The sequence below is a fragment of the Corvus brachyrhynchos genome, unplaced genomic scaffold (genome assembly GCF_000691975.1).
Source record: "Corvus brachyrhynchos isolate BGI_N302 unplaced genomic scaffold, ASM69197v1 scaffold95, whole genome shotgun sequence".
Taxonomy (NCBI): domain Eukaryota; kingdom Metazoa; phylum Chordata; class Aves; order Passeriformes; family Corvidae; genus Corvus; species Corvus brachyrhynchos.
Genome location: NW_008238347.1, coordinates 1,558,481 through 1,577,163, shown reverse-complemented (window position 1 = coordinate 1,577,163; position 18,683 = coordinate 1,558,481). Strand labels below are relative to the sequence as shown.

General features: G+C 50.2%; 2 protein-coding genes across 2 annotated transcripts in view; one reads left to right on the top strand and one right to left on the bottom strand.

The window, feature by feature from the left end:
- The window catches only part of THUMPD3 (THUMP domain containing 3), a 69,181-nt gene extending 67,657 nt beyond the window's left edge, over window positions 1–1,524 (bottom strand). Inside the window, exon 1 of the mRNA XM_008634478.1 lies at window positions 1,504–1,524. Coding sequence (XP_008632700.1) covers window positions 1,504–1,524 — 21 coding nt within the window. The remainder of the gene's footprint in view (window positions 1–1,503) is intronic.
- Window positions 1,525–3,280: 1,756 nt separating this feature from the next.
- SRGAP3 (SLIT-ROBO Rho GTPase activating protein 3) overlaps window positions 3,281–18,683 on the top strand; it is a gene marked incomplete at its 5' end in the record, with an annotated part of 40,876 nt that continues 25,473 nt past the window's right edge. The window contains 5 exons of the mRNA XM_017735216.1: window positions 3,281–3,495; window positions 6,908–7,070; window positions 12,774–12,836; window positions 17,091–17,276; window positions 18,672–18,681. Of these exons, the coding sequence (XP_017590705.1) occupies window positions 3,281–3,495; window positions 6,908–7,070; window positions 12,774–12,836; window positions 17,091–17,276; window positions 18,672–18,681 (637 nt within the window). The remainder of the gene's footprint in view (window positions 3,496–6,907; window positions 7,071–12,773; window positions 12,837–17,090; window positions 17,277–18,671; window positions 18,682–18,683) is intronic.

Genomic DNA, 18,683 nt, shown 5'->3' with positions numbered 1-18,683 from the left:
AATGTAGAAGTGTCAAATCAACATATTACAGGCATAGGAAAAACAAAGAAATTCTGTTGACAAAGGTCAAAGTGTGCCAGGGACAGAGAGAGCTGGACCCCAGCAAAGTGGGGAGAGAATAAAGACTGAGGCACTCTGATACCAGTTGTTGTGAGACCTCGTTTGCAATTTCGTTTCCTTTTCTGCATTCTTTTAGCAGAAAATTTAACTTTTAAAGGTATCTCTAGCATTCTCTATGGAGTGGTATTGTCCTTAATTTTGGAGTTTCTACAGCTTGCTGTGAGTGAGGGCTAATGTCTTTTTGTCTATGTGCAGCAGATGCCCAGAGTCTCAGGGAAACCCCTGTCTGGGCAGAGGCAGCAGCTGTGCTGAGCATCCCTGCTGTGCCTCACCCTTCCTCCTCTGCAGGGGCCTCAGCCCTGCCGGCTCCTGTGTCAGTGTCCTTGTGGCTGCAGATGGGATGGATGTAGGTTAGAAAGGAGTTGGAGTGCTCGGGCTCTGCAGGGATGGTAACATGGTTCTCCAGGCAGCCTTCAGGAACAGCAAAGGGCTTTGCTGGTGGACAAGTGCTGTGTGTTGAGTCCCTTGCCATCGCTGGCTGTGAGCCTTGGAGGCATTTTTTGAACAGTTGTGCTATCCTCTCATGGTATATTTAGGACATAAAGAAAGTGCCCAGGGAGGGTCCCATGTAAGGTGATTAACTTTGGAGCATTTAGCATTTCTTATTTCTGAGGAGTTTGGCTTTAGGTGACCTTCATGCAGCCTCCAAGTCCCACTGTCATTGTTAAGTGACCAGTGATGAGCTAACCTGCCAAGCTGCCAGAGCTGAGACTCACATGAGAGTTGTTATATGAAGAAATGTTGAAAAATACCAGATTGAAATTGTTCATAAATCTTTCATGATTTCAGTCACCGCTTTGCATCATCATTACTCCATCATTTATTAATTCAGCATCCAGCACGGAGTGATGATTGTCTGACAGGATCTTGCTGTAGTGGTGAGGCTGTGGGAAAGCCCAGTGCCGGCAGGGACTGGCAGGGCCAGCCTACCTCGTGTACATGTAATACACAGGTACTGAAGATTCTTCCACGCACTGGAATGACACCTCTGTATTGTCTCTGTGTCATTGAGTGCCTCGGTGACCATGCAGCCATTTCAGGCCGTGCAGGCATTTTTAGTTTGCTGGGACTCTTGTGGGTAAGGTACTGTTTGTCATCCTAGTATGCTGAACTTGCAGGAGGAACCAAGGATGAGCTCTAGGCATCTTGCCAAAGAAGGATTTTGTGACTTCCTTCTCGGTACAGGCTAAGCCCTGTCACACAGGCAGCAACAGCTTGACATGCTGCAGTCCTGCAGCAGCACTTTGGGAAAGTCCAGCTCCTGCTGCAGCAGAAAATCCAGGCTGAGTCAGCCAAGTACTTCAGGATTTTGGGCACTAATTGGGAAAGGAAAGAACAATGTTGGGTCAGGAGAGAGAGTTGAGTTGGTTGTGGTGCGGTTACTGTGGCAGTGAACTGGCCCATCACGGGCCCACGGAGGGATGGGTGCTCCCCAAGGTGTCAGTGGGCTGCCCTGTGCTGCCCTGGCCCCCTCGAGCCTGGGGGTGCTCCACGGCAAGGGGGGCAGATGTGATGCTGTGCTCCTGCTGCCAAACTTCCCTGCTGGCTTTTGGCTGGGCCTGCTCTGCAAGTATTGGGGTCTACCAACGACAGGTGAGCAAAGTGAGAACAATAGACCTCCTCACCATGGAAAGACAAAGGAGTGTTGTGTGTTGTGGATTGTTTATATATCTGTTAGGAGCAGTAAAGAGGCTGTTTCTGTAGGTAGACTAAAATGGCCTCAAGTGCTATGGCTGTTCTGGGCGCTGTCATGAAGGGAAGAAAGTGAAGGGTCTCAAGGTGAGCACATGAAGGAGCTGCCTCACCTCAGGTGTGCTCACCTGCCTTCTGCCAGGGGGTGTGTGGCAGTGGGGAGCTGGGCACTGCTCTTGCCTCTCCCCATGGGCTTTGGGAACAGGCAGGCAGCACATGGACCCATTCCATTAGCTGATCCCTGCCATTCCAACTCCTCTGATCCCTCCACCGTGCAGCTGCTCCCCAAAGCCAGCTCAGCCCAATTGTTCTCACTTTGAATAGATTTTCCTACCACCTAGTCTCATTTTTCCCTTCTTTTCAGTTCTGCAGGCCCCCTCCTGCTGGGGTCCCCGTCCCTCCGGGCCGAGCTCAGCTGCTGCTCCAAAGAGAGTGAGTGGCTCCTGCACTGGCGTCCTGGCCAGGTGCACTTCACAGAGCTGCAGAAACCCCGCCCAGGGTTGGGAAAGGTTGGGAAGAGTTGGGGAGGTGTATTTCCATCACATCCTGTGCCACAGGTGCTGTGTTGCTTCTCTTGCAGACAGGGCAAGGGGTCTGGCTGCTCCCATGAGCAGTGCTCCCTTCCCCACTGCCTGCCTGTCTTGTGGGATCAGACCCGTGTGGGGAATTTGCAGCCCAGGGGTGGGTTCTGGCAGTGCCAGGGAGAGTCAGCACTGGAGACCAGCTCTGTCTGTTGTTCCTGCTGTGCCTGTTCCCTGCAGGACACAGCAGGGACCCCGGTGCTGCAGGAGACACCAGCTGCCCAGTGAGCCCATCCCCACACTCCACAGGCACCTCCAGGTACTGCTGAGCCCACTTTGGGAAAGGTTGCAGGGGGCTGCAGTGTGTCTGTACTGGTGTCCAAAGGTCCTTATGGGAAAGCAAATAAACCTGGAATAGATGAAACCTTTTGTGTTTTTGAGCTGGGATTTGGAAGGTGTGAAAGACTTTTTAAGCCTTTGAGCCAAAGCCGCATTGGATTTGTTGGTAAACCCAGCAGTGCAGAGGGATGGGGGGAGAGGAGGGTGCATTGGCAGTGCCAGCTTCCTTAAGGTCAGTGCTGGCCATCCTGGAGGTATTCACATGGACATTTATCAAGAAATAATATATTTATATGAAAATAGTATGTGATTTCAGGTAGTACCAGAGAGATAGAAGTATCGTTTTCTGGTTTCAAAAGACAATTGAAGGATCTGAGGTTGGTCTCAGTGTTCTAAGACCATTTGTTTTGATGAAGAATAAGGGTTAATATGAGGCTGGTCAGCAGCATTGTTCTGCTCTCCCTTGGGATGCAGATCCATTGGCCTTATCAAACCCTGAATTCACCCCAGGGCTTGGAGGGAACTCCAGCAGAGCTGTGCTGTTTGCTCTGGGACAAGGAAGGACAACCTTCATGACTGGTGTCTGTTGCTGATGTCTTTTGTTCTTTCTCCTCTTCTGTGTGCCTGCAGAAATCCGAACACAGCTGGTGGAGCAGTTCAAATGCCTGGAGCAGCAGTCAGAGTCACGCCTGCAGCTGCTGCAGGACCTGCAGGAGTTCTTCCGCAGGAAGGCCGAGATCGAGCTGGAGTACTCCCGGAGCCTGGAGAAGCTGGCTGAGCGCTTCTCCTCCAAGATCCGCAGCTCCAGAGAGCACCAATTCAAGTAAGTGGGTGTTCCCAGGGACAAACTGGTGCAAAATGATGGGCAGAGGTTGCTGTGAGCACTGAAGGTTGGTTTGTAGCTGCACAGTCTTAAAGTGGAGTAAAGTCCATCATGTCAGCAGTGACCTCGTCTGTCCCATCCCTGTGTGGGGCTCACAGAGGAAACTGGACATGTCTCTTTCCAAGACTTCCACCACAGTGTCACTGACCCGTGCTGCATGAATTGCACTGACTGTGCACTTCTTGAGCAATACAACAAGAATACGAATCAGGGACAGGAAGGAGTCAAACCCTTTGATTTTTTGAAGGGTCTTGAATTCAGCCACTGGTTTGATTGTGCAAATAGTGGTGGGCCTGGTCTATACCCCTGGTTTCTGTGCGTAGTCCAGTCCGCAGCTGTCCCGGTGCTGCGTGTTTCATGCAGGCTCACTGGCAGGCTCAGACTTGAAAGCAGTTTCTGGAAATGGAATTTACTGCAGTTTATTTGCAATAAAGTATGTGTTTTTTCTGTGCTTAGCTGTATGGTGCTGGAGGCAGGCAGATCCTTAGTGGAAATACTGTGAAACAAAGCTTTGAAGTAGGACGTATGAACTGGGTCCTGGGATTGTGTGAGTATCAAACCAGTGATACAGTTGTGAAAGCCATGAATATGTAAATATGCATTTTCAAAAGCAGCTTCTTTTCAGTTTAACCACACTTGTGAGCTTGGCTAAAACAGAAAATATCTGAAAAAAATAGAAAGAAAAACAAATGTGGAATTTCAGTTTGGAGCTGACTGCTGTGTGGTGAGGGTGCTGGCTTGTGCCATTCTTCTGGCTGGTGGCCTCGAGGCTCTGTGAAGGCCACTGCCCCATTGCTGCTGGGGGCTGGTTCCTGCTCCCTGCATGCCCGTGTGTGTGCCAGGCCAGAGGTGTCCGGCTGGGCTCTGCGGGATGATGCTTGGTGCTCCTGCTGGGTGTCAGCAGCTGCTGGGGGTTGTTTTGTCCCTTGCCACAGAGGAGAGCGGTGCTGAGGGCGCGGGGGTCTCGCTGGGCAGCACGAGCGGTGCCACGGATGTGCCCGGCAGGAGCTGTGCTCTGGGGCTGTGTGGCAGCACTGGCTGTATGGAGCCGGGAGCTGATCCTGGCTGCTCCCCTTGCAGCACCTCAGCTCGAGCTCTCTGCCTTTTCCTCCCTGGGCCACAGTGTTGGTCCTTCTCTCTTCTTCTGCCAGCGGTATCTGTGAAAGAGTCTTTTGGCTGGAATTGTGCCCTTTGTTCCAGATGAAACTCATGTCATTCACTTCAGTGGCTAAAGACTGCAGCTGCTGTTCAGTGCATTTCACAGAGAGCCTGGGGTTTGCCTGCTTGCTGCCCTTCTCTTTGCCAGCCCCAGGCTCTTCATGGTCTTTTTCTTCCTCTAACCCCTGGTGGTTTTTTTCCCGTTTCAGCTGCAAGAGCAGTGATTTCTGCTGTTACATTACTAAATCCTATTTATTCCATATTACTAAATCCCATTTAATCTGTTTACTCAGTCTCTCCAGTGTGAGGCTTTACTGCTGTCTTATGCCAAGCTCTGCTGCTGATGAGTTGCTGTTCAGATCCTCTCTGTCCTTTTGGCATCTGACTGTTGCGTGTTGGTTGTGTGGTGCCGAGTGCTGCAGTGTGCACCAAGGAATTGGGCAGTAAGGAGCTCTGGTTCAGAGATGGAGCCCACAAAGGTTCAGGGGATGTCTAGCCTCACCCATTAGTTCAGAGCAGTATTAGGGCTCTCCGTTGCTTACAGTTCTGAAAGCTGCTGCTCTGCGGTGTCCACAGGTGACAGTGGCTCTCCACTGTTACAAAACACCTGGGCACAAGTGCTGGTGTTGGTGGTGTTAATCAGGTCAGCTTCATTTCAGTGCTCACTCCTGCTGAGTCCTCACTGTCAGTTCCATGTCCAGAGACTCCCTTAATGCATTTTTTTTCTTCCGGACTGCTCTGTACCTGCCCTTACCAGGCTCATCTGCACCCCTTCCCCAGCTGCTCATGTGTGTCATTATTCTGATGAGGCTGTGACACGCTGAGGATTTACGGTCCCTTCAGCACTCCTTTGTCCCCATGTAGCTGTGTGCAGCGGGCTGTGCCCAGCCCTGGATCTGTCAATCACCGCGGTGCCGTAGCTCATGGTGGTTCCAGGTCCACGGACTCGTCCCAGTTTCTGTACACGGTTGTTCTGTCTGTGCGTGCATGCAGAGGTGTCTGAAGTCGCCATGCTGTCCCCTCCAGCATGCCTGAGTGTGTTCATGTTGTGCACAGACACTTGGAGGAAATGCTGGATGCAGAACCCTTTCATGAGCACTTTTTAGTGGACTAAAACCAGCACAGTGTATTGGGTGGCAAAGGGCCCTTCTGCAGTGGAGTGACAGCCATATTCTTAGTGTGAGTGGAAAGAATGAGCAAAACTCTCTCTCTTTCCAGGGATGTCTCTCCTCCTGTGCCATCTTCCAGAGCACCCAGTTTGGGAAAGGGCTGGCTGGGGTTCTGGTGTGGTACGGGTGCCTGTGTGCCACTGGACATCCCTGCGTGGCAACGCTGGTACAGCTGGAAGAGGAGATCACGCCCTGAAGCCCAGTGGCTGCGTTCAGGGGAGGGGGGCAACGTGCTGACAGCATTCATTTGAAAATGTGCCTTTTTGACGTGTTCACCTGATGATTTACCAAAATATGAATATCGATATCCAACTGAGATGGACAAAATCTCTCTAACAGCTTAGAGTTAGAAAGTGTGTATGTTTTATTTGGCGCCAGGCACTGTGTGGGATAGCTCCCTAAGACGCAGGGCCCCGATCCAAGCAAACACAAAGCTTTTTATTTACAAAAATTATGAATGTCCAAAATACAAATGCATATTCATAACATTAACACCTCCCATTCTCCACTTCATATGGAAATGAGCTTAAATGTCATTAAGCATGCATAGTGTGTGTCCTGAATGGAGTCAGTGGTCTTGAATTGGTCAGTGGTCTCAAAAACATGAAGTAACTCATCTTCCTCATTTTGACCTTTTTGCCTTTTTGAACTTTAACAATCCAAATTACTTTAGTGACCTCTAAGTTTACTCTTGTGTGACTTTTGGACAGGTTCCCACAAAGGGAGGAAATTGGTGATTGTCCTTGCTCTCTACACCAACTTATCAATGTTTCTATTCCTCGTTCTAAGCACAGCTAAGCAAACATGCAAATGACAGATCATCAGTTATTTGGTAATCAGTTACTAACATCTTAAAACCCATTTCTGGTCCAGCTCTCTTAACTATTTTAATTAACTCTAGCTGGGCCCAAATTCCTTCCTATTCTAACTAATTTCAACACAGCTAGCCTATAACTAAAATCTTTATGTTTCTTCTAAATCTATGTTTCACTGACCTTTTTGATTTTTGTTTCCACATTCTCTAGGAAAGATCAGCACCTCCTTTCCCCTGTGAACTGCTGGTACCTGGTTCTGACGCAGACCCGTCGGGAGAGCCGGGACCACGCCACCCTGAACGACATCTTCATGAACAATGTCATCGTCCGACTGTCGCAGATCAGCGAGGATGTCATCAGGCTCTTTAAAAAGGTAACCTGGGCAGCCTTGCTTCATGAGCATCCATCCTGGCATTTTAGTCTAAAATAGAGATGTCATAAATGTTGCAGAGCACATCTTGCAAGGACTACCACTAAAAGTCTTTCCAGGTAGTATTTATCCTAGAGTTTTAAAGAAACTGAGATCTAGACCTGTCAAGTCTAGAGTGTGAAGTGTGACCTGGTGCTCAAAGTGTGAGTGCTGGAGAAATGAGAGGTGGCAACGCGAGGACTTTTTTTGAAGACTCTTGGAGGGCCTCAGAGAAAGTCAGAACAGGCTCATTGGGTGGAACCTTGCTCAAGAGCAGGATGACAACTATGAGGCAGGTACGAGAAAGTCAGTGTGGCTTTCTGAAGGGAAGAGTCATGCCTCAGAAATTTGGTGGAGGTATTTTCAGGAGCTAGAGATCATGTCATTAGCTGGTGCAGGGCCTTCACTGGAAAAGGGCCTTAGCTGAAATTCTTGAAGAGCTGTTAAAGAGAGGGGTTGTTTTCTGGATTAATGATTAGTTAAAAGACAGGAAAAAAGGAAAGGAGAGTTCCAATGAAGTTCTTAATAAATTAGTTGGAAAAAGCCTGAATAGTAAGATGACAAAATCTGCTGATGATACGGAATTATTAATGATAACCAAATTAAAAAGCAGCATCAAAGACTTCTGAGAATCACGCAGTCAGGTGGACCAGGACTGTCATTGGAAGTGAGGAGTGCAGTAAGGGCACAAAGAGTCCCAGCAGCCAGTAGGCTCTGTGGCCTTGTTTTCGTCAGGGGCAGCTGGGGACTGTAATGAGGAGCAGGGTGAGCCACAGGGCACCTGCCTCTCCAACAGGAGAAGGCTCATAATCAGGCCTTATCTTGAAATTTCAGCCTGACTGGAGAATAAATTTAATGTGATATTTTTATGGCCAGTTTCCTCTAGTTTATAGGTCTGACCTAGAAATTAAACTGCAAGGTCAGATTTGGGTTGGCTGATTTGATACAGGATATCATCCCTTTTCCTGTTCCCCTGGCCTCCAGAAATGGAGACATTTGGTATATGTTGGTTAGTCCAGTTCTGTCTCAAAATCTTCCTCCCATTTGCATTTTGCTCTGATCCTGTTTTTGAGATTTATATTTAAACTATCCTGCTTTCCCTGCCCATGTCTGTGGATGGTGTGTCTCATTTGGAAACACAGGACAAATTCAGTCAGCTTGCAAACAAGGACATATGTTGAGTGTTTCCAGCGTTCTCTCGTCATATGTCAATCCTCAGCCAGGACAAGATGATGAAGTATTTCATCCACTCAACAGAATTATTTCTTTGTGTTTGGTTTTCTTCCATCTCCCCTCAGTTTTGAACTTAAATTTCAACTTCTAAGGCTCAACACTTACATTCGATAGAAATGGTTGCTCCTTGTTTCTCCCTCCTCTGTCTCCTGCCAGGAGAGCTGGTGTGACTCTCTCTGCAGCCTGCCAGAGCCAGCACCTGCTTTGCATCCAAAGGAGCCTCTGTAGTTGTGGTCATCTGTGATGTCACTGCATTTGTCCCTTGGACTTACCTGTCCCTGAAAATAATGTTCAGCTAAATCAGGGAAAAGACTTATTTTGTGTCAACATTTGCCTTTTATGTGGACCGGGAGGCTTCCACTTTTGGGCGTATTCAGGTTATTTATTTTTTTCAACCTATGGCACACCTTGTCTGAAGGGATCTGAGGCTGCACTTCCACTTCACAGCAGTGTTCAGTGGGAGCCTTGGGCACCTGTGTGGGAGCAGGAGCACGCTGGTAAATGGATTTTGACGATCTAGCCTTGCAGTGAATGAGGCTGCTCAGAGGAGGATCTTTCCCTCTTGTGTCCAGTCTGGTTTTGAGTGTGGTGGATAAAGTGCTCGAAGTACTCCTCCAGGGGGGCCATGCTGTGCAGGGCCACTGGCAGAGAACCCGGCTCCGGAAGGGTTAAAGCACCCACAGTTGTGGTTCAGCTGCTGGGTGTGCTGGAGATAGCTCTGTGATGGTAAATTAGGGTAACATTTTTTCCCAGAAATGTCACTTTTAATTCTTCCCATCTAGAATTTATTAATGGCCCGTGACATGCTGTGGGGACGTGAGGAACCAGGAGGTTTTGTGTTTCCTGCATTCATTATGTAAATGTAAACAATCCCAGCAAAGCGGCAGGGGGGGCTCACTGGGGTACAGGATGAGCATAACTAAGGAGCAATTGCTCAGCAAGTGGTCAGTTGCCTAGAAAGATGTGGGGTGCTGAGCTGGGGTGCTGAGCTGCCGCTGCCTCGGCTCCCCTGGGTGAGCTTGGCGGTGGTGGGGACACCCATCACCAAACTGGGGCGCTGCACTTTGTTCCTCTCCACCCAAGTGTTCTGCCCCCCGCTGACCGGCAGCAGCGACTCCAAACACGCCTCTTCTCGTGTCCGGCTGGGAACCCTTCCAACCCAAACCATTCTGTGATTCTGGGAGGAAAGCAGAAGAAGAAAACTCAATTGGGCAAATCTCCCTGGAGCTTCCAGGGCGAGTCACGTTCCCGATGCAGGAGGAGATGATCAAGGCGAGTGTGTTGATGTTGCTAATAGGCAGCAAAAAATGGAGATGCCAAGATGTGTCTCTCTGGAGATCTGTCTCGCTCTGCTGTTGGGGTGGGTCTCTGTCACCATGAGGTCTCGCAGCGTGTCCTGGCAGATTCAGACCCAGGCTGAAGAACCCATTGCCAGGCAAGTGTTTGCTCCACTCTAACCTGCTGTGGCAGAAGGAAGGAAGTTTGATGCTTCTTCCAGGTATGGAATACAGGAAATTACACATTTGAGACAGAGCGTTGTTATGCCCAAAATAAGGGTGCTGGGTTACTCCCCAGTGTGGGATTTAATTATGTGCTATGACAGTGAATTTGATTACACCCCGTGCTGCATTGTCCTGGATGGAGGTTGGATGAAGAAGTAGTGTCTGGATGGGAGCTCTTTAGAATAAGCATTCTCCATGCTGCTCTTCCCCTTACTTTGTCACCAGTAGCAGGAATTTTAATAAATTGCTAACTTGAAGCCATTGCTGTCTCAGTTAGCAACTGTGGGTTTTAGGAGGAATGGGAGGGATAAAGGAAGCAGCTAAATTGTAGTTTGGGTTTTGTGGATGGTCCCAGGGAACTGGAATGATGTTTTGGTGTTGTCTTCCATAAGCACAGAAATATAATTTCTCCGTTGGAGAAAGGGAAGGCAGCAGGCTCAGAGGAGAGGCAAGTCCTTCAGCTGTTCACTTGCCTGTGCTTGAAAGAGGCTCCAGCATCCTCACTCTGGACACTGCCCTCCTGGATGCTGGGAGACTCCCGACGAAGCCGCAGACCCGTTGGTTTCCTGCAGCAGGTGTTGGGTTATAGTGTCTGTAATGGCTCTTCAGCTGTGGTCCCCACCTGTGGTCTCCTGTGCAGGCACAGCTCGTGGAGCAACACACTGAGCTGATTTGTGTTGCTCTATTTCAGAGTCTAAAATTGGGTTTGAAAATTACAGCTTTGTGGCCTTGCCCTGCGCTGCACAGGAAATCTGGGGCAGAGGCAGGAGCTGCAGCTGAGCCTGGGCCGTGGCTTCTGCCACCAGCCTGTCCTGTCCTCCTGCACAGACTTTTGGGAAGCCTTGGTTTGGGAGCAGCCTGTGACTCGTGGCAGCAGGGATGGCTGGAGGGGCTACATGTGACTTGGCTCCTGCAGGCTCTGGGCTCTGAGACCCCCGTTTGAAGACCTTGACCAAAATAACTCGTATTACAGAATTGTTTAGGTTGGAAAAGCCCTCTGAGACCATCGAGTCCAACCCTTGCCCCAGCACTGCCAAGGCCACCACTAACCCATGTCACCAAGTGCCACATCCACACAGCTTTTAAATCCCTCCAGGCATGGGACAGAAATTTTTCCTAATATTCAACCTAAACCTCCCTGGCACAACTTGAGGCTGTTTCCTCTTGTCCTGTCCCTTGTTTCCTGGAAGCAGAACCTGACCCTCCACCTGGCTGCACCCTCCTGTCAGGGAGTTGTAGAGAGTGAGAAGGTCGCCAAGCATCTTTGGGCTGTCTGGGGGGATGCACACCTATCATGGCTCTGTTGGGAATTAGCAAGTCCCAGTGAGATCTTTGAGAGCAGTGATGACCATCAGTGTTTGTGGGCAGGGGACAGGGACTGGGGTCCAGTCCAGATGAGGGTTCCTGGTGGCTGTGGGCCTCAGCTGAGCACCTTCTGGTCATTGGCATCATCCTGGCACCTTGTACCAGTGGGAGTGGGACCAGTGTGCATCAGTTGGGCCTCTGAGGTCCTGTCCCAAGTACCCTGACACTAACTCACGGACACACTGGTTACTGGGTGGGACTTTCACCCTTTAGACTCCTTGCTTCAGGCTTTGCTTCAATTCTAATTTCTCATAATCTAGACTAAACTTTCAAAGTATGTAAGTTGTCCTTTTGACTGGAATTAGAGGACCTTTCTGTACCTTGGGCTTCTCTTGTCGCCCAGCCTGATGGAATGTTGTTTTCCCTGCCCACGTGCACAAAACTTCCTGGAGTTATTTGAGGAAATCTGGAAGAAGCTGCTCAGTTTTGTTTTGGTTTGGTTTAGGGGAGGGAGGAGGGGGTGTCTGTACTTAGTTTAAACTCATCTTCAAGCTATAATAAGTGTTTCCTAGCCAAGAAGATTCCACAGAGAGATTTGTGGTGTAATTACAGGGAGGCAGGAAAGCAGTTCAAGTGCATCCCAGCACCTCCAGCCTCTGGGTTGCAGTAGGAGTTGGCTTGATCTGCAGCCAAGCTCCAGTGTTGGGCAGCTCCCCATGCTGTGGCCTTCCATGAAGAGCTGTGTCCATGCTGTAGGAGGCTGGCGACTGGATCTGCCTCATCCTGCCTGGCAGGGAAAGGGAAAACACAGGCTGGTAATGGGATTTCAGCAGACAGGAGTATGCCAGGAGTTCCTCACTGGCAGCGAGTGTCTCCTCAGCTGGCTGAACTTTGGCTGCTGCTGTTGTGAAACTGGAAACTTTATTATGTAACTGTGGTGTAGCTATTTTGTAAAGTCCTTTTTTCAGAGATGCTTTGGTTCACTTGGGTTATAATAGTGAAAATACTGAGCAGAAAATACTCAGAGTATTGAGGAGAAGCTGGGAGGGTGGGTCATGGCCAAGGGAAACATAAACCTGGGATGCCAGTGCTGAGGAGCCTTCATAATCTTTGCTCTGAAATACCAGCGTTGGCTGGAAATTGCAAGTCCAGGAGCAGGTGTGTTTAATGAGTGTTTCAGTTCAAGGCAGATTGACAGGTGATGCTGTGGGAGTGGAGAATGCCAGACTAGGGAACTCTGTACCCACAAATGGCTATTGGATGATGTACACCCTGCCAGTCCCAGACTGGGGCAGGGTGTTACGTGTTAGACCCAAACGGGGAGTTGGCTGGGCTGGGGAGGAATTCTACCAGTGGGAGGGCAAAGCAGTATTGCCTGTAATTTTAGATTAATCTGTTTTGCAGGATAAATATGTTAAATTATCTGAAATTCCTCCTAATGGTCTCTGAAACCCAGGCTGGGTGATCCATGAGCAAACATCAACCTCAAAGGAATACGCAGCAGTTCTGAAACCGCACGAGACTTTGCTGCACTCTGTATTCACGTTTCCCTCCAAAATGTATTTTCATTTCAGAACTGCATGTTTTGAACATAACAGTCTCAACTCTCCTTGCTTTTGTCTTGCAGAGCAAGGAGATTGGCCTCCAGATGCATGAAGAGCTCCTGAAAGTCACCAATGAGCTCTACACGGTGAGCAATGAGCCAATCCCACCATTCCTGGCCGGCAGCGTGGGGAGAACAGGCGTTTGTTAGAGCAAATCTGAGGGGGCTCTGCCCTGGCTGTCCTGCGGCATGGCCCATCCCTTCCCCCTGCATCCTGTGGGGAGAGTCTCACTCCTCACTGGGGGGATGGCAGTGGTGGAGGATTTCCCAGCGGTCCAAGGCCAAGGGCTGGATCACGCTGCCCAGCTGCTTCTCTTGAGCATAGCTGGGGATGTTTGGGGGTGATCCAGTGTGATCCCTGTGTCCCTAATGCTCTCACCTGCTGGGCACCACGTTGCCTTTTGGCCGTGCTCAGTCACTTGGTTGGTGATTTCCAGGCACCAGTGGCTCTGAGCTGGCTGTGCTTGTTTGTTGGACACCTCCCTGCTCCTGTGAGCCCGTGACCTTTTGCTGGGGAGTGCAGAAAATTTCTAGCTCGTAGGTGCTCAGCTCTGTCTTGTGCCCTGAGGAGCACTTTGGCTGCAGAGCTGCCTGGGCCTTCTGGTGGGATCATGCGCTGTTAGTCAGGACATGGCTCTTCAAGCAGGTTTTCTTAGCAGGGTAGTAAAAGTCTTTGTGTTGCTTCTGCCTGTTGCCCTGTAGCAATTGTTTTTTAAAGAATTTATTTTATTTGTGGTTTAGGAGCAACAAAACCATATAAAGTCTGTGTTTTGTTGGAAAATTGAGATAATATATTAGCTTTGTTTGGTTGTATCTGCTACTGGTACATAAATAATACTGCAGTAGTTTATTCCTAAACTATCATTCTATTTCATCTTTTTGAATAACAGGCCTTAACAACAGAGCGTGAACGATTGTATTTGAAATTTCTGCCATAAATCTTCCCTTAACAGGTTTGTTCCTACATTGGCTGTTGAAGGATTTGGTTGTTGTGAGACCTGCAGCGTGGGTGGACAGCAGATCAGATTAAAAAGCCTGTGTGAGATTTGGGAGGGCATTGTTGATGATTGAATGTCACAAGTTGTGTTAGGGGTGGTGGCTAATTAAGATTAATTACAACAGCAGCATGACAGATGCAAAACACAGAAAGACTAACAAGGGCTGGGCTGACCTGAGTACCTGTGGACCAGTGTGGTCTGAACCCAGACCCGGGACAGGGCCATCCCTGAGGGACGCGCTGGGGTCGGGGGGGACCAGCAGTGTGCTGAGTCTGTAGTGGGAGCAGTGCCCAAGGAGGAGCACGGAGGGAGATTCTGCCCATCCTCACAGGAGCTGAGCTTTTTCCCATTCTCTGCTTTGCTCCACATGCTGAGCAGAATGGGCTTGAAAGGTGAAACACACTGGTTTGAATGGTGAAACTGGAACAGCTGGAGAGCTGTGTGTTTGCATTCAGCCTTGCTGCTAAGATAACAAACTGGTTGTGTCATCCAGCCAGGTAGGAGCAGGGAAGGGACACGCTGGCTTCAAAAGCATGAAGAAAAAGCTGTGGGGCAATCAGGGTCACCTCAAATCTGCTTGGTGCCAGCAGCTCCTGCCAGTCAGGGTTCTGTCCTTGAGCCCACTGGGTGAAATGGGCCCAGCTGCCCCCTGGCTCACAGGTGCTGGGGGTGGCTGGGGATAACTTTGGGACTGAGCTGCTGTTGGTGTGTTCTTTGCAGCACATTGGGTCCCCACGAGCAGCACGAGAACTGTGGCTGCTGTCAAAGCCAGATAAGGATCTGGCTCCCAGGACACCAGGCTGCTGCTTCTTGAGAAATGTCACTTGTCTGCTGTCAGCACAGGGAAGTCGATTTTCTTGCGTTTGGCCAGGCCTTTACCCAGAGCTCATCTGGGCCCTGGCAAGGCTGCTTTTTAAGCCTCTCCAAGGGGAATTCTGTGCACTGGGAGGAAACTACAATTTTTTACAGGCTTCTCAGGGATTCACTGTCTCAAACTTAAGCCAAAACAAGCACATTGATTTTAACTCAGCCTTGTTGCTGTTCTGATGCAAGTCACCCTGTGGCCTCTCTGTGGAAAGAACCAACACTGATTTTAATCAAAACAGAAGTGGGTGACTTTCGTTCAGAAGTGGAGATGGTTGTGAATGATTTTGTGCAGAAATAGTTCAGCTGTGAATTAAAACCAGCTTCGTTCCTTTGGTTCCTGCTTATGGATTCCAGCAGAGAGGTACCAGTTGGAGCTGGTAAAGGCAGAAGGCTGAGGGGGCCTGAGCCTGTACCTGCCCTGGTCACCCCATTTCTGCTCTGGCTCCTCTGCTGGGTCAGAACCTTGGGGATGAGCTGTTGAGGAGAACAAAGCCCTTGTAGCTGGAGACAGCCAACTGTGCCATTTACGGCCAGTATTTTGGCAACAGCCTTTATCCAGAACGTGTAATTAATATGGAAAACACAACTCGTGTTGTTAAATAACTAATGAACATTGGAACATATTTTTCCTCCTTCGCTGCAGCTAATTAACTGATTTGCAGGAAAGCTCCCCGGGATGCAGCTGTGGCAGTTTGTCTTTGTGTCACAGCAGTGCGAGCCAGGGACAGCGTGATTTGATTGCGGGCACCGAGATGGCACGAGGGAATTGCAGATCGGGCTGATTGCTGCAGTGCAGGTTGACCCTGGCCAAATTTAAGGCAGATATTAAACAGAAATATCCCCTGAATTTCCAAGAGTGAGCTGTGTGGCAGGGCAGCTGGTGAGGAGCACAGTGAACTGTTTAAGGTGTCTGTTTTGGTTGGGTAACTGTCCCATAGCCTTTAGATTTCACAAAAATCCTGCGATTTGGACCCCTGTTATTTGTTGGGCTTCTGTCATGTTGTGTCAGGGCCTGAGTGCTGCAGAAACCTTTCCTCTTACTGCCTGAAGCCCTGATGTGCAGCACTTTGCTTTTTCACTTCCCTCTGTGTGTTTCACAAAAAGATGGAGATGGTGAGGATGAGGTTGAGGGAAGGGCTCAATGAAATCCCCTGGTCTTTCTTTTTAAGAAAATCCTAGGAATCCTCTGGTTTGTGTGTGTCCTGTGACATTCACTGCAGAAAATGCAGTTTGAAATACGTGGCTGGAATCTGTGTTAAGAATTTGCAGGGTCTGGAGATGAAGCAGCCCAGGGCCAAGGCAGGAACCTTTGCTCACTGTCCCTTGCCTTTGCCTGCAGTTGGATCTTGCTGCAGTGGCAGGTTTGTATGGCTCCGATGCGGCATTAGGAGCCTGCTTCAGCTGAGGTTTGTGCTTGGCAGGAGGAGGGATCATGCGGCTCAGCCTGACCTGCTCCAAGTCAAACACTCCTGGGTCCTGCTGACAGCCGCAGCTGAGGGAAACTCTGTGTTTTCTTCATTAAGCCGTGTGTAAAAATCCCCTGCATTTGCAGGTTCCTGCTCTATTTTAACCCTTGGGCCTCATGCAGCCCGTCCCAGCGTGCCCCAGCCTGCAGTGCCCAGCTCTGCTGAGCCCGACCGCAGCGAGCAGTCGGGCACCGTGGGCCGTGTCAAGGCAATGTGAAATAAACCATCCACATCCCGAAGGGAGATGATAGAAGGGGACAGTGTGACTAAAGGCATAAAGAGAAAGGAGCAGATGTGTCCCTCTTGCCAGCTCCATTAAAATGATCCAGTCTGCCCTTTGGGCTCCTGTTTCTGAAAGGGAAGGTTGTAGTGGAAGTTCTGCCTGCAGAGGGTTCCTGGATCAGCATTATCCCTCCTGGATCTGCAATGTGAAGGACAAGGTGCTGCTGCACCTACCCGAGCACTGCCTGTGCCTGCTGGCGGCTGCAAGAGGAGGATGAGGTGGTGACAGGAGACAAACCCCATTTCTGCCTGGGAATTGCAGCTCCTCCGCTTATGGATGGTTCTGCTGTCTGGGTGGAAGAGCAGGGGCTGTTTAATGGCTTCGCAAGTTCCAGTGTAGGAATGGAGGGCTTGGGTCAAAAGGGAGTTTGGGGTGATTGTGGCCTCATCACAGCCACTTACCATGGAGACCCTTATCCCAACTGCAGAGCACTGAGGTTATTCCTTATTTCCCTGTTGGCAGGCACACGGTGCTCTTTGACTGGGGGTGTGTGCTGGTGCACGTCCCCACAGTGGGACTGTTCTTAGACCAGCCTGGAGTCTCTAGAAATAGGGCTGGGGCTGGGATTAATCTCACAAGCTTTCCTCCCCGCTTTGTTCCTTAGTGCCACAGTGGCTCCCACAGCGGCCCCCACAGCCCCTCTGCCCTGCCCATGGCAGCTGGATTGTCCTGCTCCGGTGCTCTGAGTGGCCGTGGGCAGGTGGCTCATGACCTCCTGTGTCTGCAGGTGATGAAGACCTACCACATGTACCATGCAGAGAGCATCAGTGCCGAGAGCAAGCTGAAGGAGGCGGAGAAGCAGGAAGAAAAGCAGTTCAACAAGTCAGGGGACATCAGTGTGAACCTGCTGCGACACGAGGACCGGCCTCAGCGGCGCAGCTCTGTCAAGAAGATTGAGAAGATGAAGGAGAAGGTGGGTGAGAGGGAAGGAGGAGGGAGCTGTCTGGGGTTGGGGCTCCCTGCGGGGGTTGGCTTCAGCCTTTTCTTTGTCTGTGAAGCCATTCCTGTATCTATGGGAAGGGGTTAGGAAGGGTGGTGTCTCGTGTGCATGTTCTGCTGAAAGGCAACCCAGGGAGACCATCACAAGTCTCTTCCCTGCTCGTGGCTGTGGAGAAGGGCCAGGACCAGCTGCTAGAGAAGGTTTGACCCAAAGTCAGGATGGCATGACAGGGATGGGCAGTGCAGCCTTGGGTGGGGGGTGGACCTGCACAGGAGCCATGTGCCCACCTGTGACACCTTCCTGACTGGCTCTCTGGAGGGAGAGCTGAGACAGGCAGCTGGAGGGGCCTTGGGGGCCATGGCTCCTGGAGCGCAGGACAAGAAGGGGTGGTGGGAGCTGCACCAGCAGCTCGGGCCAGAGTTTGCCGGGGGCCTGGCTGTGCCAGCGGGGACGTGGGAGGCCGTGCTGAGGAGGGCGGCACACCAGGATGTGTGGTTTGGCGTGATCCTGATCCGGACACCAGACCCTGCTCTGGGAAATTGGAGCTTGTCTGTGATGTATTCTTTTAAAAATGAACAACAACAGCCTCAGAGTTTGCTCAGGCATTGACTCCTGGTAGCAAAAAAATAGTTGGATCTATAAAATACCAGTGTTTTTCCTCTGTAGACTGGGCATGAGAGTGCAATATTTAGATGGATTTGCTAAGCAAAACACTTTGTGCCGTTCTGGCCTCAGCAAATCCCCCAGGCCTCAGGATCTCCACAAATTTGTGTGCTAATTTTGGAGAAAAGGAGATAGCTTCCTCAGCCAGGACGCGTTTGCTCACTGGCTCACCCAGCCCTGGGACATTTCTAACAGTGAATTTCTCGGAAGGGTTAATCTTTTGATTCAGCCTTCAGAGCAGGAATCTGTCTGAGCGGATGTCCCAGGTCTGGAGCACATCTGCTTTCCTACAGTTTTGAATTCTGGGTCCTGTTCTAGCTGTTCTGTGTAGCTTGGGCCTCTGGGCCAGATTCCACTCTGATACAGCTGCACACATCTGGAGCAAGTCCAAACGTATGTCAGCATTTCTGGGGGGAAAATTTGGCCATCTGATTTTGACTGATGCCAAAACCCCCAGCAGCAGCTGTGCTCAGGGGCTCCAAATACCTCTGAACAGGAGGCACTCATTGTGGCTGGCTGACACAGCGAGGGATGTTCAGATGGGATCTCCTCCACCCTGGCAAGGTCCCTGTTTCCGTACCAGATACCAAGTTGTAGTAATTACCTTGTCACACCCAGGCTGCAGGGTGCTGTGCGGCTTTGTGGCAGGAGAAACTGTGCAAAACCATCCTGTTTGTGCTCTGACACTCCATTCTGCTTTTTCAGAGACAAGCCAAG